We start from the raw sequence: 27,730 nt of genomic DNA, 5'->3' as shown, positions 1-27,730 counted from the left end.
GTCTCTCTCTGTCTGGCTCTCTGTCTCTTAACAAAAAAATATTTTAACTTGAAACCAACACATGTCAGAAAAAGGTTTAGTTGTTAAACTTTTTTCACTTACACACACACACACACACACACACACACACACACACACACACACACACACACACACACACACACACACACACACACACACACACTCTCTCTATTCCACAAATTGTTACAATCTTTATACTTAAGTTCAACTGATAAAGAATGTTGTGATTCTTGGCAGACTGCCCAGTTTTTCTCTTCCTTTCTTTTGAGGGCTGTGGCTTCAGAAGAGCAAATTATTTGCATAGAAAGAATTGTGAAAAGCTTTAGTCAAGATCGTGATAATGATTCTTGACAATTAATTGTGCAGCTCTAATGTAAAGTAGTGAGTGTACAGCTTGTATAACAGTGTAAATTTGCTGTCCCCACAAAATAACTCAACACACAGCCATTAATGTCTAAAGTAAACAAACAAAAGTGAGTACACCCCTAAGTGAAAATGTCTGAATTGGGGCAGCACTCATGACGCACTCATGACACTCCCACCACCATGCTTGACTGTACACAAGACACACTTGTCTTTGTACTCCTCACCTGGTTGCCGCCACACAAACTTCACACCATCTGAACCAAACACGTTTATCTTATCAGACCACAGGACTTGGTTCCAGTAATCCATGTTCTTAGTCTGCTTGTCTTCAGCAAACTGTTTGCGGGCTTTCTTGTGCATCATCTTTAGAAGGGGCTTCCTTCTGGGACGACAGCCATGCAGACCAATTTTGATGCAGTGTGCGGTGTATGGTCTGAGCACTGACAGGCTGACCCCCCACCCCTTCAACCTCTGCAGCAATGCTGGCAGCACTGATACGTCTATTTCCCAAAGAGAATCTCTGGATATGATGCTGAGCACGTGTACTCAACTTCTTTGGACCATGGTGAGGCCTGTTCTGAGTGGAACCTGTCCTGTTTTACCGCTGTATGGGCTTGGCCACCGTGCTGCAGCTCAGTTTCAGGATCTTGGCAATCTTCTTATAGCCTAGGCCAGTGATGGTGAACCTTGGCACCCCAGATGTTTTGGAACTACATTTCCCATGATGCTCTGGCACTCTGCACTGTAGTGGAGCATCATGGGAAATGTAGTTCCAAAACATCTGGGGTGCCAAGGTTCGCCATCACTGGCCTAGGCCATCTTTATGTAGAGCAACAATTCTTTTTTTTTTTTTTTTTTTTTTTTCAGATCCTCAGAGTTCTTTGCCATGAGGTGCCATGTATGTTGAACTTCCAGTGACCAGTATGAGAGAGTGAGAGCGATAAGACCAAATTTAACACACCTGCTCCCCATTCACACCTGAGACCTTGTAACACCAATGAGCCACATGACACCGGGGAGGGAAAATGGCTAATCGGGCCCAATTTGAACATTTTCACTTAGGGGTGTACTCACTTTTGTTGCCAGTGGTTTAGACATTAATGGCTGTGTGTTGAGTTATTTGGAGGGGACAGCAAATTTACACTGTTATACAAGCTGTACACTCACTACTTTACATTGTAACAAAGTGTAATTTCTTCAGTGTTGTCACATGAAAAGATAGAATAAAATATTTCCGGAAAATGTGAGGGGAGTTCTCACTTTTGTGAGATACTGTGTGTGCATACATAGATTTTGCAGACGCCCTAGAGAATAAAAAGGTGGTTGCAACTTTTTATGTCACACGTATTTGCGCAGCAATTTTTCAAATGTTTTCTTTGAAAATAAACTTTCATGAATTTAACCACTTGCCGACCGATGCACGCCGACATACGTCGGCACAATGGCAGCAGTGGACAAATGGGCGTACCTGTACGTCCCCCTTAATTGGTGGGGCTATAGCATGCCCGCCGCGTACAGCGTGACCGCGGATCCCGCGGACTCAATGTCCGCTAGTGTCCCACGATCATGGAACGGAGATGCCTATGTAAACAAGGTATTTCCCTGTTCTGTCTAATAACATGACAGAGATCCACTGCTTCCTGTCATCGGGAGCAGTGATCTGTCATGTGAGTTGTAGCCAACCCCCCCAAGTGGTGCCAAACTTCGGTACCTAAATCTCCATAGGCGACTCTGTAAAATGTTTTACAAGTTACATGTTTAGAGTTATAGAGAAGGTCTAGTAGTAGAATTATTGCTTTCAATCTAACGATCGCAGCGTATGTAACCTGTGTGTATCTGGCTCTGATACTAACCAGTGCGTCACCGCACGTCCCCGGTCTAGGGGGCATCTTGCTCGCTCTCTCGCGCACTCTGTCGCTCTCCTTTCTTATTCTGTCCAGATTGTTCTGTGCCTCTGTCTCGCACTCACACTGTATGTAGCTGAATCTTTTTACCCTCCTTTCTTTTATGTGTGTGTCTCTCTCTAATTGTCTGTCGCTCTTTTATTTATTCCCCCCCCCCCCCTCTTTCTCTGTGTATCTTCCCCTTTCACCTTTTTGTCCATCTATCATTACTATATAATTGTTTGTCGCTCTCTGTCTGTGTCGCTCTTGCGGGCTCTCTCTCTCCTTCCTCTCGGTCCCATGCGGTCTCTCTGGTGTCTCATTGTCCCCTGCCTGTGATTGTAGCTCTCTGGAATGGGCTCAGCGTGTCACATGTGTCCCCATGGTCACAGGGGGAGATGGAATATCTCTTCTCCTGTCACGCTGCGTTCCTGGCCGCCAGGCTCGTGGTGCCACGTTACAAGAAGGGGTCAACTCTCACCAGTTTCCAGATCCTTTTAATATTCTTATCGCTGCTCCTGTCATGGTTGGCACATTGGTCTCCCTAATGAATAATATAGTCGGTGGGGTCCGGCTTTGTCTGGATCTGGTGGTGGTGTAAGAAAGCGGGCACGGCGTAATTTCAGGCTCTGGTTCCTGGGACCCAGGTGGACCCTGGAACGTCCCGTGGTGGGTACGGCTAGGCCTGGAAGAGGGAACGCACACGTTCTTCATCAGCACACTAACATCTGTTTGTGGTTAAAGGAATCGGCTTACCATGAATTCTGGCTGAACTTTTTACCCCGCTGGCATGTCACCGTGGCTCAATTTATAGGGTAACCCGAGTTCCTCCATCCACAGGAGGACTACAAGTCCCAGCAGAACCTCCCATCCAGAAATTGATCTGCTCATCTCCAATATATTATAGACTGAAAACTGGGGGTATTTTTTTGATTTAGCGTTTTGGATTTTTATAATGATACGCTATAGGCCTGGCGGTCCTTGTCCTCCTGATGACTGGAAAGGAGCATGTCCTCCATCCAACATTGACCACTTACGGACCGCCGCACGCCGATATACGTCCTGACTTTGTAGAGGGATATCTTTGTTATGGCAGCAGCTAGCTGCTATAAACCCCGGTATCCTCTTCTTCAACGTGCAGTCTGCTTTCCGATAATAGTGGTCTCTGTGGTGGATTCGCCGCAAGATCACTTTTATCGGTGGTGGGAGAGGGGCCCTCCCGCCGTGCTCCAGGGCTCTCCACTGCTTACTGGAACCGTCGGTAGTGGCTGAGGCAATTTGGATGCTTCTCCTTCCTGGGTATGGAGACGAGTGAGGGGAAGATGGCCCCTACCCGTCTCCATAACGTTTCGGGGCGGAAACAACGCCAAAACATCACTTGCGCCCATAGCTCTTAAAGGGTCTTTTGTCATTTAAAAAAAAAAAAAGTGTCACGATCTCATATTTACAATAAAATGCAATAAAATATATATATTTTTTTTTTTTTTTTTTTTTTTTTTTTTTTTTTACATAACCATTTTTTTTCAATTTTATTGCATTTTTGTGTAAATATGAGATCTGAGGTCTTTATGCTTTTTTTATTAAAAGGAATGTAATATAAAAGTGACACTTAAAAAAAAAATAAAAAAAAAAGTGTAAAAATCAAAAGGTAAAATAAATAAGGAGAAAAAAAAAAAATAAAAGTTTTAAATGCGCCCCGTCCTGCTGAGCTCACACACAGAAGCGAACGCATATGAAAACCTCACATGTGAGGTATCGCCGCCATCGGTAGTGTGAGAGCAATAATTCTAGCCCTATACCTCCTTTGTAACTCAAAACATGCAGCCTGTAGATTTTTTTTTTTTTTTTTTTTAAACGTCGCCTATGGGGATTTTTAAGGGTAAAAGTTTGTCACCATTCCACAAGCGGGCGCAATTTTGAATCGTGACATATTGGGTATAAATTTACTCGGTGTAACATACTTTCACACTATAAAAAATAATTGGGATAACTTTTACAGTTGTCTTAAATAGTTTTTTGAATAAAAAAAATATATTTTTTTTTCCCAAAGAAGTGCGCTTGTAAGATCGCTGCACAAAAAGGGGGGACAGAAAGTATTGCAACGACCGCCATTTTATTCTCTAGGGTGTTAGAAAAAAAAAATGTATAATGTTTGTGGGTTCTAATTTTCGTGCAAAAAAAAGTGTTTTTAAAGCGGAGGTCCACCCTAAAGTGGAGCTTCCGCTCATTGGAACCCTCCCCCCCCTCCGGCGCCACAATTGGCACCTTTCAGGGGGGAGGGGGGGGTGCAGGTACCTGTACAGTACAGGTATCTGCACCCACTTCCGGCATAGATATCTGCAGAATCTACGCCTCTTTCCGCAGGTTCCCCGCTGTCTGCTGAGAAACACACGGATCCCAAAGACAGCGGGGACCATCCTTATTGCACAGTGCGACTCGCACATGCGCAGTAGGGAACCGGGAAATGAAGCCGCAAGGCTCCACTTCCTGATTCCCATACCCAAGATGGCGGCGGCGGCAGCACTCGAGAGACGATCGAGAGATCGGCTTCGGGTGCCGACATCGCGGGTGCGCTGGGCAGGTAAGTGTCCTTATTTTAAAAGTAAGCAGCTGCAGTATTTGTAGCTGCTGGCTTTAAAAAAAAAAAAAAAAAACGCGGAACTCCCACTTTAACTTGTAAACAACAAATCTCATTTTTGAAGATTTATTTGGGGATAACACCAAAGAAAGACACAAGACAAAGCCCTTCAATAGAGGGTTAGAGGATAAAGGGGAGTTCAGGCACCTGGTAATTGCGGGTTAGAGGTATTGGTCAGATCCAGAGGACAAACCGCTCCACAGACTGGATCCAGCAGTCACCGGATAAGCCTCTCTCACTTGACCTTGCAGCCGATGAGATGCTCAACAAAGTCTCTGCCACAGACTTGTCAATCGAACTTAGAGATTTTGTTAGTTTTAGGAAGAGCTACCATACAGTACCAGATTCTTTCAGCCAACCCGGCGATACTGTAAGGATATTGATCCGGGTTGCGTCCTCCAACTGAGTTTCCAGCCTCCTCCAGAGACACCAGCCTTGCGCTCGGTCCTCCACTTGAGAAGTCCTCCCCTGGATCCTCCAGTTTTCTTGGCTTCTCCCCGCAGACGAGAGAGCACAGGACCACCCCTGGATCAGCAGGCCCCAAGATATTCCTGGGCCTACACTCTCAGTTGCGAAGCTTCGGGCCAGCCAGCCCCGAGTCGCAAGGCCATGCGACACAGGTCCCAGGAGGGCCATGAGGTCGGGACAGCGGACCCCAAGACAGGGACCCGGGAAACGGACCCAAAAAAAATGGTGTCGGTACCTTAAATACCCTCTCCCAGAATGCACAGCAGAGAAACCACACCCACTGAACTATTTCCGAGTTAGAGGTGGCATTCAATGCATCCAGCCTACTGCTGTTCCACACCTACCGATGGTGACAGCGACACCTACGGTCAAGTGGGAATCAGTGCAACCCAACTGGACTGGGACAGAAACCAGAACTTTTAGAGAAATTAGTCTGAGCCAAACTACAGCTTCAGACAATTAAATTTGAAAAAAAATAGTGTCTGCCCATCGGGAACATCTCTCTCTCTCTCTCTCTCTCTCTCTCTCTCTCTCTCTCTCTCTCTCTCTCTCTCTCTCTCTCTCTCTCTCTCTCTGGGACATCTGATTTTGTTTGGCTACAGCATCGCACGACCACGCAATTTTCTGTTAAAACGACGCAGTGCCGTATCGCAAAAAATGGCCTGCTCATTAAGGGCATAAATCCTTCCTGGGCTGAAGTGGTTAAATCGGAGTCAATGGCTTGGTATTTTGGACAGCTATTTTATCTAAGAGAAATTCCAAAAACAGGGCGTGTTTGGGGTACTTGAGAACCACTGTGTCAGGGGACTGAAGAATCGGTAAGCAAAATTGCTTTTATTCCCTAGAATAAATGAGCAGTCATGCTGATTAATTCTTTGGGGTTTTTATTTATTTATTTTTTTTTTTATTTTTTTTTTTTTTTTATCCATTGTTGTGTATTGGCAGCCCATTCATAATGAATGGGGAGGGGGTCCCATTGCAACACATTGGTGCATTGCTTTTTACATCTGCTCATTAATGCAACAGAATGTTCAAAGTGGTTGTAAACCTCAGACATTAAATATAAACAAATATATATAATTTTTATTTTACACACACGCCACCCACACACTTTTTGGTGAGATTGATAATATATATGTATAAAAATAATTTATTTTTATTTCTCATACACACTATAATATATAAAAAAAAATTTTTTATATATATTATTGTGTGTGAAATAAAAAAATAAAAAATAAATATATATATATATTATAGTGTGTGTGTGTGTGTGTGTGTGTGTGTGTGTGTGTGTGTGTGTGTGTATGTATGTATATATGTATGTGTGTATATATATATATATATATATATATATTTATTGTGATATGAGCTATCTTTAATCTCCTATCTAAAGTCAAAACCCATGCCCAGCAGCAATAGACCACATCAAATCTCAGCCACAGAGCAGAGACTTTGGCTGCACAGTTATCCTGTATTTTATATAGTCTATGCTAGGCTTTTACAGGCCTGTCCCCCATTGTCCTCCCTCCCTGGAAAATTCCCCCTCCCCTGTGTCACAGGTGTATGGGTGATGGGCAGGTAGGTGAACACAATACAGAACACCCTACACAGGGCTCAGCAGAGAGTCTGGTCATAATGGATAGCAGGACTGGCTTCATGGGTGCAGGGTCACCTCTGCAATGTGGCCCTGTCAGACAGGAACCTTGGGCCCCTGTGGGGCCTGCAGTGGGCACAGACGGAGGCTGGGACAAGGAGTCATGGATCTTACACTGGTAGGTGATCGCTGGGGTGTCGTCTCTCATATTTGGGGAAAGAAATCTGCTAAACTGATAAAATGCGGAGCTGTACGTTATCGGCCAATCAGATTCAGGTTCTTGTATATGAATACAAGGTTTATTGTTTATTTGAGATGGTCCTTTTTCTTTCCTTTTTTTTTTTTTTTTTTTTTTTTTTTTTTTTTTTTTTCCGTTCCAAAGTATTTTCTACACGTTTGAAAACTCAGTTTCTTGTCTTCTTCTAAATATATTTCTTCTAAGTTCCCGAAAGTGGTCGGTATTGACCCTCAAGGGTACTATCCAAAGGTCGTTTTGGGGTCAATTAATCATTTTGCGGTCTCTATACAGTCCCACACCAATCTATAGTTTTCAATTTAAAATAATAAAAAAAAATATATATATATATTAACATTGTAAAATAGAAAAACTATTTTATAATTATATAATACTGTTTTGGGGGTCAATGAGCTGAAGAAATTTAGAAAAAAATATTTTGCCAGCGAGAAGTATAGTTTGTGTGTGAGTGTAATAAATTATATATATATATTTTTTTTTCTTCACACCCAATCTTGTAAATGTGCCCTGCTGTATCAAATTGAACCTCTTCTAAGAAAAGGCTGCCATTGCTGCAATAAAAATGCTATTTCCCTGGCTGCCTCTGGTTTCTACACTTAAGTCAATGACTGGGAACAAGCATGCAGCAAGTAAAGTCGGAGTGATGCTATGACTCCTTACCTGCAGGATTATTCAGGATATTCCCTACCTGGCTGATTCCTGTTTGACCCATACCCCAATTTTATTTATTTTTTCAGGGGAAGGGAAATTTTGAGCTGGGGTGGGGGCCCCAAAAAAAATTACCCCTCCTAGCACAAATCCTCTAACCCTTAAAATTCCCTCTGCTAGTACAAATCGTCCTACCACCCCCCCTCCCCCCCCCCCCCCCGACACAAATCTCCCTAAACCACCACTATCAGCAATACTTGCCCCCCCCCCTGCCGACCCCCCCCAAATTTGCCCTTCTACCACAAATCCAATCTCCTTGCAGTGCCCCTCGCCTCCCTACCACAACTCGCATGCTACCCCAGTGCACAGCCGCCCCTCCTGCCCACCCCTTGTCCCAGCCCTGATTTGCATTGGTCTTCCAGTTCCTATGCCGACGTCACTGCCCCAACCAATCAGAACAAAAACTACAAGGCAGGCGATAGGCGACTTCACGCAGCAAGTGACCCCTTGTGGCCACTAGGCAGCAGGGCAGCCGCTCGGAATGCGAAATGGAAAGCCAGGCTGATAACTGTTGTAGCGCCGCCGACTACGATTCTCCGCATCATCCGAAACGGTCACACAGCATGGAATATGTCTACTTACAATAGGATCAATGCAAACCATACCTGGAGTATCGGGTACATCTACAGTCCTGAATAGATGCCACGGGATATGTTCTAGAAGAACTGACCTCTGTGTGCCTTTCTGAAACCAGCTCCATGTCTTCACTAAGGGACTGAATTTAGGGTCAAGGTGACAATGTGCCAGTGAAAAATGTCACTCCCCTTTCTCCTATGTCATCACTTAATGGCTTAACTGTTGCTCTGTTTTTCGCGCCCCCCCCCCCCCCCCAAAATTGGGTTCTGCCGTAGTCCAACCAGTGAGGGATCCGCGTCCATTAGGGAAAGTGACCACAGTTGCATTGTTTGTTTCAGGCATTAAGGGGTCTCCGGTGTGACCTGCCCATAATTATGACCAAATGTCCTTTCCAAGCAGCCTACCCAATAAAGTTTCACTGGCCACACCGGAGGCAGTGGTGGGTAGTCGGGACCCAATTAATGGCCAATGAAATTTTGGGTAGGCTGCACTTTATTACCGGCCCGCCGTAGACTATCTCTTATGAGCAATGATGGAACTGATCTCCATTTTGGCGTCTCCTGGTGATGGCTCCTCGTGTTGTGTCCCCAGAAACTGAACCTTTTTTTTTTTTTTTTTTTTTGCTTTCCTCCAGAGCCCGTCGGACTGCACCAGCCGAAGATTGAAGAGGGGACTCCGCCTGAAATCGTAAGTGGCAATCCCACAGCTCTCCATTCATAGAAGGTGGCCAAAGACCTGGGTTGGGTTCACCAGGCACCTGGCAAGCCACAAAGTTCTCCCCACTTTAAATTTGACTTGTGTTCATGAAACTGAAATTGCACTTAAGGCATGCTAGCTAGCGTGCTAAACATGCAGAATAACAGTCCAGGGGGGACCTGGGGAAACCAGCAATCACATTGGATCAAGCGATGCAGCAATCATTACAAGTCATCTTGATGGGTTTCCCAAATGCGTGATCACCTCCCATGCAGCAGAAGTCTACAGTGTGTAGACTAACTAGCACTTAAGTCAAAGGCCACAGTAAAATGAAACACTAATAATTAAAAACCTATTATTTAAAAGCTTCTCCCTAATTTCAGTGTTCACCGGCTTATCCAACTATTAATAGATGCCGACCTGTAACCTATATACTATTCCGGCCTGTAACCTATATACTCTCGCTTAGGAACCAGTCTAAACAGACACAACGGAAAATACTTGGGTTTGTCTGTTTAGACAGGTAAGTAGCACCTAAGGCATGCTAAAATTGCACCATATTATTGACTAAGGGTTAATTTGGCATGCCTTAAGTGCACTTTAGGGGGCCTTGCTGTAAGTTTGCCTGTAGCTTGATGAATCTGGGCTTTTGTGTTTCCCTCTGCTGTGCGCCTGCTGATGCTGCTCTATAGCTTTTCATATTGTCATCTCCATGTACATTGAGAACGGGCCCCATATAGGACTTGGAATTTAAAGATATTTTTGCATGTTGCGTTTTTTTTTTATTTTAAGAAAGGTCTGAACAATTTCTTTATTTTAAAGGAGGACTCTGCGCAGTCTGAGGAAAGGGCCTGGCCGAGGCTGTACAGGCAACTGGGCAACATCGTGCGTCAGCCGATCTCTCCTGGGCAACTTTGAGGTAAGACGTGAAAGAGAGCAAAGGAGGTGATGTCAGGAATAGATCTGTAGAAGGCCCGGACCAAACCAGTACTGTTAGTAGAAAAGATTTCAGATTTTATTTTTTACGTTTTTTCTTGTTTTGTTTTTTCCCCCTATCTCAGGAATCTATTCTGAGGGGCCGGTTTGCTCCGTCTGGTCAGATTGAAGGCTTTACTGCAGAGATTGGTGCCAGCGGATCATACTGCCCCCAGCACGTCACCCTGCCAGTAGAGGTCACCTATTTCCACATATCTGAGCACAGCGCCCCCTCGCCTTTCCTGGTGAGTAAGAGCAGTACAAGGGATGTGTTCTCTGCCAGTCCAAGTATGCATGTTGTCCATGTGTTTTTTTTTTTTTTTTTTTTTTTTTTTTTCGTCTGTCTCTCGCACTGGCTGCTCTCGCTCTGTCTCTCGCCTCGCTCTCTCTCTCCTCTCTCGCACTGGCTGCTCTCGCTCTGGCTCTCCTCGCTCTGTCTCCACACTTTTCATATATTTATTTGTAAAAAAAAAAGTTAAACCATTTATCATTTTCCTTCCACTTCACAATTATGTGCCACTTTGTGTTGGTCCATCACATAAAATCCCAACATGACATGTAACATGACAACATGTGGGAAATTTCAAGGGGTCTGAATACTTTTTCAACTTTTTTTTTATACAATAGGAAGTAATAGGAAATGGTGTTTCACTATAACCACTTAAGGACCGGAAGGATTTGCCCCCTAATGACCAGGCCATTTTTATTTTTTTCGCTTTAACTGACAATTGCGCAGAGGTGCGACGCTGTGCCCAAATAAAGTGTTTTTTTTGTTTGTTTGTTTTTTTTCCTCTTGGGAAAAAAAAATCTTTTTTACTTTCTGCTATAATATATATAATAAAAGATATGTGTGTGTGATAGATAATAGATATATATATATCTATCTCTGAATATCTATCTCTGAATATCTATCTCTGAATATCTATCTCTGAATAGCGCACTATATAAAACCTGTGTATATATACAACAGTTTGCATGCACATATATTATAATATATATATATATATATATATATAACCACTTCCCACCCGGCCAATGTATATATACGGCCGGGTGGGAGCCGCCTGCTCCTGATAGGACGTTCAGGAACGTCATTCAGGAGCAGCGGGATCGCGCGCGCCCGCGCAGCGGCGCGATCCCGATGTGCTCGTGTCACCCGGACACGGCACATCTCAGATCGGCAGGAGGGCTCTGTGATTGGCCCTCCTGATCACATGACGGCCGTGTCCAATCACGGCCGTCATGTGATGTAAACAAACAGCCGGTTGCTAGGCAATCGGCTCTCCTCTCCTCACACGGAAGTCACCGCTGAGAAGAGGAGAGCAGAACGCTGCAGCCGGCTGATGATCAGTGAGTATGGGCTGCTTTTCACAGCTTTTTACTCACTGATCATCAGTGTAGTGTAAACACACAACACACCACACAGTGAAAACACAGTCCCCACATATGTCCCCAAAACACACATGTCCCCAAAACATACATGTCCCCAAATAATAAAAACACATGTCCCTAATAATAAAAACATGTCCCCCACATATGTCCCACTAAAATCACTTGTCCCAATGATTATCTGCACACATATGTACGTGATCACCTGCACACATATGTACATGATCATTTGCGTACATATGTCCGTGATCACACAAACCAATTATTATACACTTAACGGAATTTTTTTTACCAAAAACATGTAGCAGAATACATTTTGGCTTAAATTTATGACAAAATTTGATTTTATTGGATTTCTTTTCAAATAGAAAAAAGAAAATATTGTTTTTTTCCCAAATTTCCGCTTTTTTTGCGCTTATATCGCAAAAAAAAAAAACGGAGTCGTGAATAAATAACACCAAAATAAAGCTCTATTTGTGCGAACAAAATTATAACAATTTCATTTGGGTACATTGTAGCATGACTGCGCAATTGTCACTGAAAGCGATAGAGCGCTGAAAGCTGAAAATTGGGCTGGGAAGGAAGGGGGCGAAAGTGCCCTGTATTGAAGTGGTTAAATATATATATATATATATATATATATATACACAAACTGTTGGCACTATATAAAACCTGTGTGTGTGTGTGTGTATGTGTGTATATATATATATATATTTGGTTAGAGTTGCATCTTTTTTAAAGTGATTTGTAAACAATCACCACGTAAAACACCTTCAGTTTAAAATTTTAATGAAAGGCAAAACATTTGTGTATAGATTTATAAAAAACAAAGTCTCCCCCTTCTTCCCTTCTTTATAATTATTATTATTTATTTTTTTTGTAAGAGATCACATTCCCTCTGTTTTCAGCTGCATAAGAGCTGGGCGGGGGGGGGGGGGGGGGGAGCAGAAGCACACCGAGCTTCCCAGTGAATGGCTGTGCAGTGGGGGTTGTCAGGACAAGTCTGATCATTGGAGAGCACACTGAGTTCCAGGCATAGCTAGAGAACTGACCATGTTGTTGTGCTCTCCTGCTTAGTGTGGTCAGTTTTTTTTTTTTTTTTTTTTTTTTTTTTTTTTTTATTGGGAAAGCAGAGGAACTGGCAAAACACCAGGGATTTCACATAAAGGAAGCAATACAAAGAGAAGAGGTGACTTTCTCCATACAAGTACATGGTACAGCAGGCACATATCAGGAATGTGAAGTATTGGGGGTAACAACCCCTTTTAGACCTTTTGGTTTCTCAGTGAGATAATGGACATACAGGATACTATTGGACCCTCCAGCTGATGTTTCATTATCCGGCTGGCAGCAGAAGTGTGTTTTTAAAGATATCATGAAAAACAATTTTTATATATTATGTTCTACCCACAGGGAGTGATTGACCTGGACAGTGTCGGCAGGAAGGGGTACAATGTCCCCAGCACAGGAACTATACAAGTGGTAAGTCCATAATTATCAGAGCTTCACCCCCCCACCCCCCCCCCCCCCCCCCCCCCAGACATTTCTGTTCTTTGGTTTAAAGACACTTTATAAGGTTTGTTTCACACTGGGGGGGGGGGGGGGGGGGTCAGGGTGTGAGTCATAAGAGGGCCAATGAGGGCTGCAGAGCTGGAGGGGTGTCTGTGGAAATCTAGGAAGTGAACAGGCAGCAGCTTCAGCTGCCCACAGTTAAAATGGCTGCCGCCAGACTCGGTGGAGGGAGATTTCTGCAGTATATTTGGCAAGTACGGAATCACAGTATATATAAAATAATATGCAAAATGGTTGGAGGGAAGCTTCAGAATGGCAAAGATGGTTTTTATTATAAATTATGTGAGCAGACTGCAGCTCCTCTTTGACACCACCCCCCCAAAATCAGTTTGCATATCAGTGCGAACTGAAAATTCGGGAGGAATCAGATGGCACCGGTGTTAACATCCATGTGATCCGATTCTGCTGCGGCCTAAAAAAAGGGTCCTGTGCAAGTTTGGACCGGATGCGATGCAATTTCAGCCATAAACTTCATGCCCATGGAAATATACTTTGCAGTGAGATCTTAAACAGTCTTTGAAGAATTCCCATTTCTGTTCTGTGCCCATTGGTGCCAATATTCTCTCCCAGTCTAAGTCCTGGAGAGCAGCCCTCATCCTTGGAAAATTTGCTCTCTTGAAATTAAGTGTTTTTTTATCTTTCCCGTATGTGATTTTTGCTTACAGCTAACATCAAATGAAATCATGTTATGGTCACTGCTACCCAGGTGGCCCTTTATCTGAACATTAGTAATATGCTCTGCATGGTTTGAGATTACCAGGTCCAACAGAGGTGGGGCCTCAATAAACTGGACCATAAAATTGTCCTGTAATAGGTTTATAAATATTTGTCCCAGCAGTGCCATTACTTCAGTCAATTTCTGGGTAGTTAAAATCCCCCATTATTATCACTTTCCCAGCCCTTGCAACCCTTTCCATCTGTGCAAGGAGCTGAGTCTCCACCTCCTCATTAACATTGGGTGGTCTATAACAAACTCCAATGATTAACTTTGAACTACGCACATCTGTATTCAGTTCCACCCATAATGCTTCAGACTCATCACACTCTCCATCCACCAGGTCCTATTTCACATTCGCTTTGAGATCACTTCTCACATACAGACAGACCCCTCCGCCTTTCCTTTTTACTCTCTTTCCGAAAGAGTGCATAGCCAGGAATATTAATAGCCCAGTCATGTGAGGAATGAAGCCAAGTTTCAGCAATACCAATTACATCATAGCTCTCCTGATGCACCAGAGCTTCCAACTTGCCTATTTTGCTTGGTAGACTTCTGGCTTTGGTGAACAAACATTTGAATGCATTAATATATTTTGACCGGTCACATACTATCCTCTTGGGTGTTCCGAGATTGCAACTAGGACTTGCTACTATACTTACCTTTTGGGTTTATGTGCTTTGGTTATCCTACCACTAATGCCCCTAATATTATCCTCTGGAATATGTTCCACGCTGACTATCTGTATCTCTGGACCCCCCCATCGCCTAGTTTAAAAACTCCTCTAACTTTTTGGCCATCCTTTATTCCCAACTGATCTGCACCCTCCTCATTTAGGTGCAGTCCATCCCTTCTATAGTACTGGTTATCCATCCCAATCCTCCAGGAACCCAAACCCCTCCTTGCTACACCAGCTCTTCAGCCACTTGTTTACTTCCCTAATCTCAATCTGCCTTTCTGGTGTGGCTCAATGTACCAGTAGTATTCCCGAGAAATACTACCTTGGAGGTCCTTTTCCTCAAATTAGCTCCCAAGTCCCTAAAATCATTCTTTAGGACACTTCATCTGCCTCTGACTTTGTCATTGGTGCCAACATGCACCATGACAGCTGGGTCTTCCCCAGCCCCTCCCAGTAATCTGTCCACCAGATCCGTGATGTGCCGAACCCGAGCGCCCGGTAGACAACATACAGGTCGGCGCTTCAGGTCTTTGTTATAAATTGCCCTCTATGTCCTTCTAAGAACTGAGTCCCCTACCACCAGAATCTGTCTTTCCTTTCCCTTCGCCCCCCCCTCACTGGAGGAGTATTCCTGAGCTCCATCGGTGCTGGTCCCTGACTGGGATCACCAATGTCACTCAATGGAGCGTACTTATTGGGATGCTCCAGCCCAGGATCGGCCTCCCTGGCACTTCCCCCTCTACCCTTCCTGTTACCCATCTACTCTTTTTTCCTAGTGCCTGCACCTTTGTCTCCACCCGCCTCTGTGCTGGCACCTGCCGGGTACGTTCCTGGCTCTCCTTTAGTATGGGGGGGTCCTCTCAGTGCTGACAGTTGCTTTCCCAGACTCAGAACCAGGGCTTCCAGGGAAACAATGTGCTTACACTTTTCACAGCAGTATTCGCCCTTGATAGATCAGATGATGAAGGAACGCACACATGCTGCAAGATGTACACCAAGTCGCCTCTCCACACCTGCCGGGCATCGTACTTATTATTTTAATGAGGATTGGAGATTATACCCAATCCAAATGACCTAACAACTAGCTTCCTGACACTAATACTCAACAAGACAGTACACAGGTACCCACAGACCAGCGTGCACCCACAATACACAAGTACTAACGTTCCACACACTACTCAGACAACACTTAGGTACTCGCACTACACGGGTACTATGACCCCTGTTTATAACCTCTTGTTTTTAACTCACCACTTTGACCAGTTCCACTAACTCTGGTTTTTAACTCGCCACTTTGACCAGTTCCACTAACTCTGGTTTTTAACTCGCCACTTTGACCAGTTCCACTAACTCTGGTTTTTAACTCGCCACTTTGACCAGTTCCACTAACTGGTTTTTAACTCGCCACTTTGACCAGTTCCACTAACTCTGGTTTTTAACTCGCCACTTTGACCAGTTCCACTTAGACAGAGTTCCAGCAGACTCAAGATGAGCAGGCTCACAATGAGTTCTACAGAAGGTTATATAGGCCTCAAGCACCTGTGCCCAATTAACCACCCCCTTAATTAGTAGGCTGAAGGAAGCAAAGAAAAAAGAAAAACCTGATAGGTCCATTTTTTTAAAAATATGCCAGATTTTGGATGGCGATTTACCTATAAGGAGTTGTGAACTGGTGTGGATAATGTAAACTCATGTGAAATAGAAGCATTTTAATCATTTTTAATGACTCATTTATGCAAAAAAAAATTAAAAGTAGCAAGACCTTGTGAATTAAACATTTTGCAGAGAAACGGAAAAATCAACAAATACAATTTGGAATAATTCAGACAGCCCACATGGGAGCTGATGTTCTGACTTCTCAAGCTACGCAAACTTTTTACTTTTTATTTTTTTGATGCCCCTATTAATAGCTCCTGTGTTTTTGTCACACATGCAGTACTGGTGTTTGAACAGATGGTGGCAGTCTTTCCTCATTTCTCGCAAGCAGTGCCCTATTGCAAGAATGCGTTCAGTGTTCAGCCTAATTGTGGGACGACGCTGAGCACTAAACTGATCACAGAACCTAATGGCTGTGTAATGAAAAGGAGAACTTTTATTGAAAGTACATTTTATTGTTGGACTTAAATAAAGACGTAATAAAAGCTGAGTCAGATGAATTGCTCTGCAAGCATTGGGACTCTTAATGGCTCTGCGTGAGAATCATTCCTGAATGAATCGTTTAAATTAATGTATCTCTAGTGAGGAAGCGCGTTCACTATAAATCTGGTTCTCTTTAGCCTCTCAATCACTTTAAAGCTTAAAGTATTGTAAAAAATATTATTTTGCATATGGCCTTATCTTACCCCCCTCGGGAAAATTATATATATATATATATATATACACACACATATACATTTTTTTTTTGTTTGTTTTAATTTCCTTTTTAATAAAAAAATACATTATATATATATATATATATATATATATATATATATATATATATATATATATATATATATATATATATATATATATATATATATATATATATATATATATAACATTTTTTTTTTTTTTTTTTTTTTAACTATTACAGTGGTTGTATACCCGCAGGAAAAAAACAAACTGTAAAGCACCATACACCTCAAAAATTCTACCAGCAAAAGTCAGAAGTGAGCTTTTGGTCAGAAATTGCGACCGTGTGTACGCTCCATTGGACTTTTGCTGGCGGAATTCCAGCCAGCAAAAGATTGAGAGCAGGTTTTCTATTGTTCGGTCGGAAAAAGTTCCGATCGGAAATTCCGATCGTCCTGTACAAATTCCGACTAGCAAAATTCCTACACATGCTTCAAAATAATTTGACGCATGCTCAGAAGCATTGAACTTCATTTTCTCGGGTCGGCGTAGTGTTGTACGTCACCGCGTTCTTGACGGTCGAAAGTTCAGAGAACTTTTGTGTGACCCGTGTGTATGCAAGCCAAGCTTGAGCGGAATTCCGTCAGAAAAACCATCCAAATTCTTTCCGACGGAAAATCCGCTTGTGTGTACAGGGCATAAGGCAGGCAAAGGCATAATGAGCTAGTATGCCGCGCATAGTAGCTCATTATGAAATACTTACCTTAGAATGAGGCGTCAGTATCTCATCTGGTCCACACCGAGGGAGCTGACATTTTGCCCCCGGCGTGTTGTGAGGGTTCTGAGCTGTGAGTGGCCGGAGTCGTGATGACGATGCTCCCCGCGCATGCGGGCGGAAATCATCTTCCTGGCAAGGTCCGGCAGCGTCTGCCAGACCTTCAGCCTGACATTCACAGTGCATGCGCCGCTGACGTCGGCAGCTGTATGCAAAGTGAATATCTCCTAAACTGTACAGGTTTAGGAGATTATTAATTTTACCTAATAGGTAAGGATTTTATTATAGGCTTACCTGTAGGTAAAAGTTAATAATTTGGGTATACAATCTCTTTAAATTTATAGATATTGAATTTCCTTTTCGAATTTGGCTGTTGGTGAATGTAACGAGTACGAATTTATCCGAAGTTACGAATTATCCAAAATGAATGCCGCATCTAAACAAATGAAACGTAACAAATTACTTTTTATTATTATTATTATTAATTTGTTCCATTTGTTTAGATGAAGCATTCCTTATTTTGGATAATTCTTACTTCAGATAAATTCGTATTTGTAACGTTCACTAACATCCAAATTCAAAAAGGAAATTCAATACCTATAATTTAATAGTTGGTTATTAGTTTTTGTATTTATTTTTTTATTTTTCTGATTTTCGAATTTCCCATTTTACAACTTTATGAAAAAAATAACAAATCCATTTTTCGGCAGTGCGCATGTCTAACGTTTTAACGCTTGAGCGTTAATTTTGTTGGCCAGAATAAATTAATAATCTGGCCAATGGCCTCCTATTAACCCACAAAAGCTTGACTTGAATGCGTCTAATGCGTGCGCAAAACGCGGCTTAAGGCATGCTTTGGTTCCTGTGGCGTCCTTAGGACTGGAAGTTGTGATAAGCACATAGTTAACTGGTGAGGTTGAAAAAAGACACAAGTCCATCAAGCCCAACCTAGTGTGTGTGTATGTGTGTGTGTGTGTGTGATTTATATGTCAGTATTAAATTGTATATCCCTGTACTTGTTACTATTGTGATTTGTGAATTTGGATACATCTGAATCTCCTTATTAATGGAAATTTTCATCTGAATTGATGGAAATTTTCATCTGGATTTTGATTTGTAAGGAAATTTAATTACTTATGTGTAGCGAGCTTCATCACATGGAAGGTTAACCTTCCAGGCATGGCTCCGGGAACCCCCAGGAAACCTCTGGAGGTACCCGGGGTGACAATGGTTTGTTGTAAAAGGATGGAGCCAACCAATCAGGACCAGAGGCCCTTCCAACTTTAACACCTTAGACAACGATGTAATGCTAATATGCGGCCTCGGTTTCAAGTGGTTGTACCGGGGTGATGTGCTGCTTGCAGGCATCTCTCCAGTACCATGTTTTTAGAGCCGGCGGTCGGCTTCCTTCTGATAACCGATGTGGCTAAGCAGGTGCTCCGCTATTATTACAAGTGGCGGGAGGGGGCGACCGCCCTCCTCCCATCTGGATACAGACAGAAACCTGACTTTTGGATATGCTGTTGAGCATAAGATTTCCTTCCCCAGCAGCAGATCATCTTTCCTTCTGCTCCCCACCGCTCCGTTCTGCAGCCAGGAGGAGGAGCTGTCCCATAGAAGCTCTTGCACGGGGCTATGGTCGACTTTTTTTTTTTTTTTTTTTTCTCCCCATGTTAGGCGGTGCTGCTGTAAATTATCCCTGGCACCTGGATGGATCGGTGAAGGAGATGAATTAAAGGTGAACCTGTGCTGTTGGGGAGAGAAGATTAGAGTACCTGTCATTTTTCCTTAGTAGTTCCATACCAGCTGCTGCTCTACCTGTCCCTTTTAACATTAGATGCAGACATACATGTAAAGATGTGCCACCAATTTACACCTTTTTGTGATCTGCCCTCCTCTTCCACAGACCTTATTTAACCCCAACAAGACGGTGGTGAAGATGTTTCTCGTCACGTACGATTTCAAGGACATGCCAGCAAACCACGTCACCTTCCTGCGCCATCGCATCTTCCTAGTGCCTGTGCAGGAGAACGAGGAGGAGAACGAGGAACAGGAGGACGCCAGGGGCGGAGCTGCTAAGGAGAAAGCCAAGAGGATTCTCTGCTACCTCATGCACCTGAGGTCAGATGTGGCATTGCTTGTGTAGCCCGTGGTGGTGGGGTGTGTGTGTGTGTGTGTGTGTGTGTGTGTGTGTGTGTGTGTTTCTGTTTTTTTTTTTTTTAAAGGGTAACTCCACTTGCCTACCAGGCCAGTTCTGACATTTCTCTCCTACATGTAAAAAATCATAATTTTATTTTTGCTAGAAGATTACACAGAATCCCCCAAACATTATATAGGTTTTTGGTTGGTTGTTTTTTTAGCAACGACCCTAGAAAATAAAATGGTGGTTGTTGCAACTTTTTATCTTGCACGGTATTTGCGCAGCAAATTTTTAAATTTTTTTTATAAAAAAAAAATGTAAAAAGAAAGCATCAAACCTAGAAAAGTAAAATTAACAATAAAAAAATAAATAAAATAAATATAAAGCGCCCCTGTCCACGTGCAGAAGTCAGCATGTACGCAACTTGCGCCCACATATTTAAACGGCGTTCAAACCACACATGTGAGGTATTGCCATGAACGTTGGAGTGAGAGCAATAATACCAGCCCTACACCACCTCTGTAACTCTAAAAATGTGTTAACCTGTAAAAAAAAATTTAAAGCGTCGCTAATGGGGATTTTTAAGTACCGAAGTTTGGTGCCATTCCACGAGTGCATGCAATTTTGAAGCGTGGACATGTTCGGGAACTATTTACTCGGCGTAAATTCATCTTTCCCATTATGCAACAAAAATTTTGCTAACTTTAAAAAAAAAATAATAATTTTTGTTTCATAATGTTAAAGATGTTACGCTGAGTAAATATATACCGAACATGTCGTGCTTGAAAATTGCACACGTGGAATGGCACCAAACTTCGGTACTTAAAAATCCCCGTAAGCGACGCTTTAAAATTTTTTAGAGGTTAACAAATTTTTCTAGTTGCAGAGAAGGTCTTGGGCTGGTATTATTGCTCTCACTCCAACGTTCGCGGCGATGCCTCACGTTTGTGGTTTGAACTCCGTTTACATATGTGGGTTCAAGTTGCGTATGCGTTGACATCTACGTGTGGACAGGGGCGCTTTACTTTTATTTTTTTTTGTTAATTTTACTTTTATTGTTCTCGTTTTGATGCTTTCTTTTTACATTTTTTATTTTTTTTTTTATCACTTTTATTCCTATTACAAAGAATGTAAACCTCCCTTGTTAATTGTGCGTGACAGATCCTCTTTACAGTGAGATGTGTGGTCAATAAGTCCCCACATCTCACCTCTAGGCTGGGAAGCTTGAAATCAAAAAAAGATCCTGGCTTCCCAGGCGGCGCCATTTTTTTATTTTATTTTTCTAATGCAGAGGCCAGGTGTGACGCCATAACATTGCGCCCGGCCTTCTAATGATCATAGCAACTTCGGGGACCATCTGGCCCACAGGACATCTCTATGCGCCTCATCCGGTGCCGGTCGGTTCCTTCTCCACCTCACCGATCTTATGGGTGAGCCAGGAGATGCAAGGGAGGGCAGCAGGAGTGGGGAGGTGGAGAGTATGGTCTAAAACAAGCTAAATACTAAAAAACACGAAATACCTGAGCAGTTACTAATGCATTCACATGGCAAATTCAAGGGGAGTGATTTCACATTCTTCCCCATTCTCTGAAGGACCAATTGTTCATTTATTTCTTTTTTTCATTCCTGACAGCTGAATAGAATTTTTAAAAAAATGGACGCAATGAGAAGGTGGTGGGGCCACTATTAAAGTTGTTGTCATTGAAGCCCTTGATTCAGGCTGACAGCCAGAGAACTAGCATTTCTCAAAAGATTACATCCTCCATTTTTTATTTTTTTGTCTCAGTAGAGGTTTTCCACTGATCACCAACGTTCTGTGTATTTTTTTATTTTTTTTCTCCAGGTTTCAGCGGTCGAAATCCGGGAAGATTTACCTCAACGAAGACATTCGCTTACTCTTCTCCCGCAAATCCATCGAGGTGGACACTGGCATCCCCTATGAACTCAAATCCTTCACGGAAGCCCCCAAAAACCCCAAATACTCCCCGAGGATTTGAGGACAGAGCACTAGGGAGGACACCGATGGGCCGAACGTTCTCCTCCTATAGACTGTACCCCTCCTATATCTCCTCAGATCACACACCTTATTTATTACCCGCACCCCCTGCTACCTACCCCCCCCCCCCCCCCAGCCTCTGGTCTCTGGAGTGGCTGGCGCACTCGTTTTCCCTTGCAGAGGGGAGATGTAAAAAATGCCAGCCGTTCTTCTTATGTCCACACCTCTATCTTCTGGCCCGCTCCAGTTCTTTTAGTCGAAACCCAGAAGAGATCTTTTTTTCTGAATCGCTTGTCCCTTTGTACTAATTACTTTATCACGATGTACCTGAATTATTATGGCGGGGCCGCATATTCTGGGCGCCCAGCGTAGAGCGATAACGTTAAGAGAAATGGAAATTTATCCGGCTTCTAGCTTTTTGTGTGTGCCGAGAATGTTGATGAGGTAGAGCCGCTGCTTTTCCTGCACGACGAAGGCCGGGCAAATGGCATCAATCCAAACAACCAATTAAAACACTGACTTTATCGAGAGATAAAACCTCATTAGTCACTAGGGGTTTACCATCCTTTGCTCATCGCCGCCTTATCCAATAAGGCCAATTGTACCCAATTCTGTAGGACACAGGTCAACATGCTGAGTGTACAGTGCAAATAGCTGAGCTAATATGACTAGGCTAGATATGGTGATATAATTCTAGGGTTAAAGTACTTTCCTTTTAATAGATGTAGACCAGTGGAGGTCAACTTGGTTGACATATGGGGCCTCGGTGGGGCCCCTGACATCCCCAAAGGGCTGCACATAATAGTTGGTGAAAGCTGTCAGAGATTGCAGACGGTCTACAGGCGATTATTGTAAACTGCAAATGTACTACAGGAGATGGCCAGAGACTGCAAACACAATACAAGAAATGGTTAGAAACTGCAGACATGCTACAGGAGATGGCCCGAGACTGGAGACGTGCTACAGGAGATGTCTGGAGACGTGCTACGGGAGAAGGTCCGCGACTGGAGACGTGCTACGGGAGAAGGTCTGCGACTGGAGACGTGCTACGGGAGAAGGTCTGCGACCTGAGACATGCTACGGGAGAAGGTCTGCGACCTGAGACATGCTACGGGAGAAGGTCTGCGACCTGAGACATGCTACGGGAGAAGGTCCGCGACTGGAGACATGCTACGGGAGAAGGTCCGCGACTGGAGACGTGCTACGGGAGAAGGTCCGCGACTGGAGACGTGCTACGGGAGAAGGTCCGCGACTGGAGACGTGCTACGGGAGATGGCTGGAGGCGTGCCGCAGGGAGAAGGCCCGGGACTGGAGGCGTGCCGCAGGGAGAAGGCCCGGGACTGGAGGCGTGCCGCAGGGAGAAGGCCCGGGACTGGAGGCGTGCCGCAGGGAGAAGGCCCGGGACTGGAGGCGTGCCGCAGGGAGAAGGCCCGGGACTGGAGGCGTGCCGCAGGGAGAAGGCCCGGGACTGGAGACACAATACATGAAGCTAAGATCACTATTACAGCCCCCTAACAAATCCATGTCTCCACACTAGTGATTTCTATATGCAAGGTCCATTATATAAAATAAAAAAAAATCTGATGGGGGGGGGGGGGGGGGGGACATAAAAATAGAATGGACAACAAAAAGTAAAATTTTTAACTACTAGAAACCAGTCTAAAGAATATTTTTCCATCACTGGCCAGAGTAAGCAACAGAAGTACAGAAAGTGCCAAAGGGCCACGTGCAGCTCCTAGGCCGCAGATTGGGCACCGAGGTTATAGACAAATGTTGCACAGAAGGCAATATATGTGAGAGAGAGAGACTGACTGTGTGTATGTGTGCATGTGTATATATATATATATATATATATATATATATATATATATATATATATATATATATATATATATATATATATATATTACACTCTAATAATATTTTAGCATGCCATTTTCCTTTTTTTTTTTTTTTTTATCCTATAATTTATGGTTCCTGTGGAGGACCTGTCAAAAAATGTTGCAAGGGAGATCCAGTGTAAGGATGTGTTGTGTCTGTGCACTAAGAACAGAAGTCACATGTAGTGGGGGGGTAAAAATAAATAAAAACTGGCAGACCTGATGCTGTCTATCGCCACAATTGACACAATCCCCCCCCCCCCCCCCCTTATCACAGTGTTATCACCAGTTGATTCTGCCAGTAGATCAGTTTTTTTCCACTTTTTTTTTTACCAGGCCAAGCTGTCCAGTAATAGTGACGGTGACAGTGTTAGAACAAACCATATAACACTGCCAGGGGTGCTTACAGTGGTCGGGTTTTTATTCATATGGTTTCAAACTGTTGCTCCAGTAGCTTACGATTTGTTAGCTGGAGTTGGGCTTTAATACGTTTTTTTTAAAAAAAATTTTATATACCTTTTTTAAAACTCCATGTCCATCTAAGACTACCCTGTCCACAGTATGACACAACGCTGCTGTGCCATTGGACTGCAGAGTTGTGACCCTGTTACAGGAAGTGGAAAAATAACAACTGATCTATTGGTGGGATCAACAAGGGGTCATTCCCATTTTTGTATTGGATGGCAGGGCATCATTTTTTATTTCTAGAAAATGAATGTAAGCTTTAAACGGATATTTAAAGCCGGATTGGAGCCACCAAAATTGAGCGGACGTCAGACTATCAATCTCTAGCTTGCATGACTGTGCAGTCTAATAGGCATTGGAGTCTGACCACTCTGTCAAGAGCCCTCCTGTAATCTAGCAGACCAGGTCCAAGACACGCCCCTTCCCTAATGGGTAGACACACCCCCTGTCTTTCTCCTACTCTATACATGTGTGAGTGCACATGGGGGGCGTGGCCATTACTCAGCTATGCCAGTATAAAGCACTGGAGTGGATAAGGAGGAAGCAAAAAAAAAAAAGGATTTTTCAGGAATTCGTGGAAATTGATTTTTAAATCATAACATATAGTACTGGACACATACACACCCATACCTAGTAGTACAGGGCACTGATTTGCCTCCAGTAAAGGGAACTTCTTACAGGCAAAGTACAGGTTCTCATTAAGAAGCTCCCACAGTTTTAGATATCCCAATGCATTTTTTTTTTTTTAGCAGATTAAGTTTGACCTCTTTCACTGTGTGCCAAAAGATTTGTTTTTTATTTTTAATGAATGGCCATGAGCAAATCATGATGGGAAATCCAATAGTCCCTCTGCAAAAACACATCCCTGGGAATAGGAGCCTGGAGACTCAGAATGAATGGCCATGAGCAAAGCCTGATGGGACCTCCCCATAATCTCCTCCATAACCATCCCTGAGAATCCGACAAGTCCACAGAATCATGTTTAAACTCACTCTGACTCTGTTCAGTCCATTTTGACCCGAGTGCTTCCTTTCCCCCTTTTCTTTTTCTTTTTGTTTTGGTCACATGATGTTTTGCTATGCAAGGCTTGTGGGATTAAACGCGAGTGCCGTTTGGCGCCAAAGCCAGGCGGGCGATTTCTGTTAATGTTTTTATTTGAAATTTTTATTTTATTTTTTTGATTAATCATCCTCCTCTGGTATTCTTTCAGTTTTAATATTCTGTAACTTAAGACATGTTCAAATATTTTCATTAAAATGGAAATTTACAAAGATTTTGTTTGTGATTTCACAGGAATAAGTGTTCTGAAGATGTATATTTTTGTCTGCAACATGTCTCTTCTGTTCAGTGGGATGGTGGGAACCCCTCATAATGGGCACAGGTTTATAGACCTGGGATTTTCAGCGCAGGGATGGTGGGAACCCCTCATAATGGGCACGGAAGGTTTAAAGACCTGAGAACTCAGCACAGGGATGATGAGAACCCCTCATAATGGGTAAAGCAGGTGTACAGACCTGGGAACTCAGCACAGGGATGGTGGGAACCCCTCATAATGGGTAAAGCAGGTGTACAGACCTGGGAACTCAGCACAGGGATGGTGGGAACCCCTCATAATGGGTAAAGCAGGTGTACAGACCTGGGAACTCAGCACAGGGATGGTGGGAACCCCTCATAATGGGCACAGCAGGTGTACAGACCTGGGAACTCAGCACAGGGATGGTGGGAACCCCTCATAATGGGTAAAGCAGGTGTACAGACCTGGGAACTCAGCACAGGGATGGTGGGAACCCCTCATAATGGGCACAGAAGGTTTAAAGACCTGGGAACTCAGCACAGGGATTGTGGGAAGTTCTCATAAAGGGTACAGCAGGTGTACAGACCTGGGAACTTGGCACAGGGATGGTGGCAACCCCTCATAATGGGCACGGAAGGTTTAAAAAAAGACCTGAGAATTTGGCACAGGGATGGTGGGAACCCCTCAAAGGGTACAGCAGGTGTACAGATCTGGTAACTCGGCTTTAGGGATGGTGGGAACTTCTCCATAATGGTCACAGCAGATGTACAGACCTGGGAACTCAGCAGAGGGATGGTGGGAACCCCTCATAATGGGCACAGAAGGTATACAGACCCAGGAACTCGGCACAGGGATGGTGGCAACCCCCATAATGGGCACAGCAGGTGTGCAGACTTGGGAAGATTTGGGGCGGGGCTTCATGACATCATTGCGCACAAGCAGGAAATGATTGTGTCTCAACAGCGCAGAGACACTTTTATTATCCAAGTGATGAACGAGCTACTATTGTCAAAGTGACAAATGAGGGGTATAGCTCATTACCTGTCAGTGGTGATAATGTTATGGCTGTTTTGATGTATAAGAAACGCCAATTAATGTTGTGCGTTTTTTTTTTTTTTTTTTTTCAAATCTGGTTTGGTATCTGCATAGAAGCACACTAGCAGCCAATCTGTTGTGATGAGCTCTTTGCGTTACTGCTTCTCTGTCCTTGCCCAATCACATTCAGTAATAGTTCACCAACTCGGTGAGTCTCAACCTTAGATGGGCCTGGTAGTCTTACAAAATCTTCCATGCCCCAACTTGGTTGTGATTGACGGGTAGATTGCGATCAAGTCCCGTCCCCCCATCCCCCTCCAGGTTTAGGTGGGAGTACTGAATCCACTGCACTGCGTCCCAGGCTTTGGCTTGCACAGATGGTTATTGGCAGCATCCAAAAGGTAAAGTGTATCTGTCGGAGGAGTCGGTGTCATGGAAATTCCACTATACGCTGCACGTAATCCATGTCACTTTCAGCCTTTTGGTATAATGCATCTTAGACCCCTTTCACACCGAGGGCGTTTTGCAGGCGCTATAGCGTTAAAAATAGCGCCTGAAATCCGCCCTCAAACAGCTGCTCCATTGTCTCCAGTGTAAAAGCCCCGAGGACTTTCACATCGGCGCGGTGCGCTGGCAGGACATCGGGAAAAGTCCCGCCAGCAGCTTCTTTGGATCGGTGTGTTTACCACTCCTCTGCCGCTGCTCCCCATTGAAATCAATGGGGCAGCGCAGCTATACCGTCGGCAAAACGCCGCTATTGCGGGCAGTTTTAATCCTTGGCTGCTAGCGGGGGTTAAAAGCGCTCCACTAGCAGCTGAAATGCACCGCAAATCCAACGGTAAAACGCAGATAAAAATAGCGGCCTTTTACCGCCGACGCTATGGGTGGCACAGTGTGAAAGGGGTCTTGGTACGACCCCGTTTCCCGTATCATCCCAACACAGCCATGACCACCAGCCTTACATCCTTGGCTCCACAGCTCGACTGATAATGGGGTCAGTCTTTATTTATATAACAATAGAGCTTTGTTGCTTCAGAAATCGGCCAATCAAGCACAGGCAAACGGGAGGAAAAATCTCAACCAATGAACAATGACTAGGGTGGTGTCTGGGCAGGGGCAGTGTGCTTTATTTCCTGCCCCCTCTACCTGTAAGACGAAAGAAACCACATGGTTGGCCTTGAAATCACGGACGCTGTCCGCCCATAACGCACCTAAAGACTCCCGTTTTTACCATTGTCGCGAATCCTTATTCTGCGTTTTTCAGAGAACAACTCA

At 43.8% G+C, this 27,730-nt stretch overlaps 1 protein-coding gene across 4 annotated transcripts in view; it reads left to right on the top strand.

Moving 5' to 3' along the window:
• ATOSB (atos homolog B) overlaps positions 1–25,399 on the top strand; it is a 53,162-nt gene extending 27,763 nt beyond the window's left edge. For 2 of the 4 annotated variants that reach the window (XM_077463160.1, XM_077463161.1), the window contains exons 4-9: positions 9,145–9,197; positions 10,029–10,125; positions 10,268–10,426; positions 12,984–13,052; positions 19,552–19,766; positions 21,629–25,399. In XM_077463160.1, the coding sequence (XP_077319286.1) occupies positions 9,145–9,197; positions 10,029–10,125; positions 10,268–10,426; positions 12,984–13,052; positions 19,552–19,766; positions 21,629–21,782 (747 nt within the window). In that variant the 3' untranslated portion in view covers positions 21,783–25,399. The remainder of the gene's footprint in view (positions 1–9,144; positions 9,198–10,028; positions 10,126–10,267; positions 10,427–12,983; positions 13,053–19,551; positions 19,767–21,628) is intronic. The other 2 variants (XR_013263991.1, XR_013263990.1) reach the window with 2 other exon arrangements.
• Positions 25,400–27,730: the final 2,331 nt, after the last annotated feature.

The sequence above is a fragment of the Lithobates pipiens genome, unplaced genomic scaffold, assembly GCF_037356315.1.
Source record: "Lithobates pipiens isolate NorthernLeopardFrog02 unplaced genomic scaffold, aLitPip1_a1.2 Scaffold_3, whole genome shotgun sequence".
NCBI lineage: Eukaryota > Metazoa > Chordata > Amphibia > Anura > Ranidae > Lithobates > Lithobates pipiens.
Note: the sequence above shows the minus strand (reverse complement) of the source record. Positions and strands in the feature narration are given on the sequence as shown.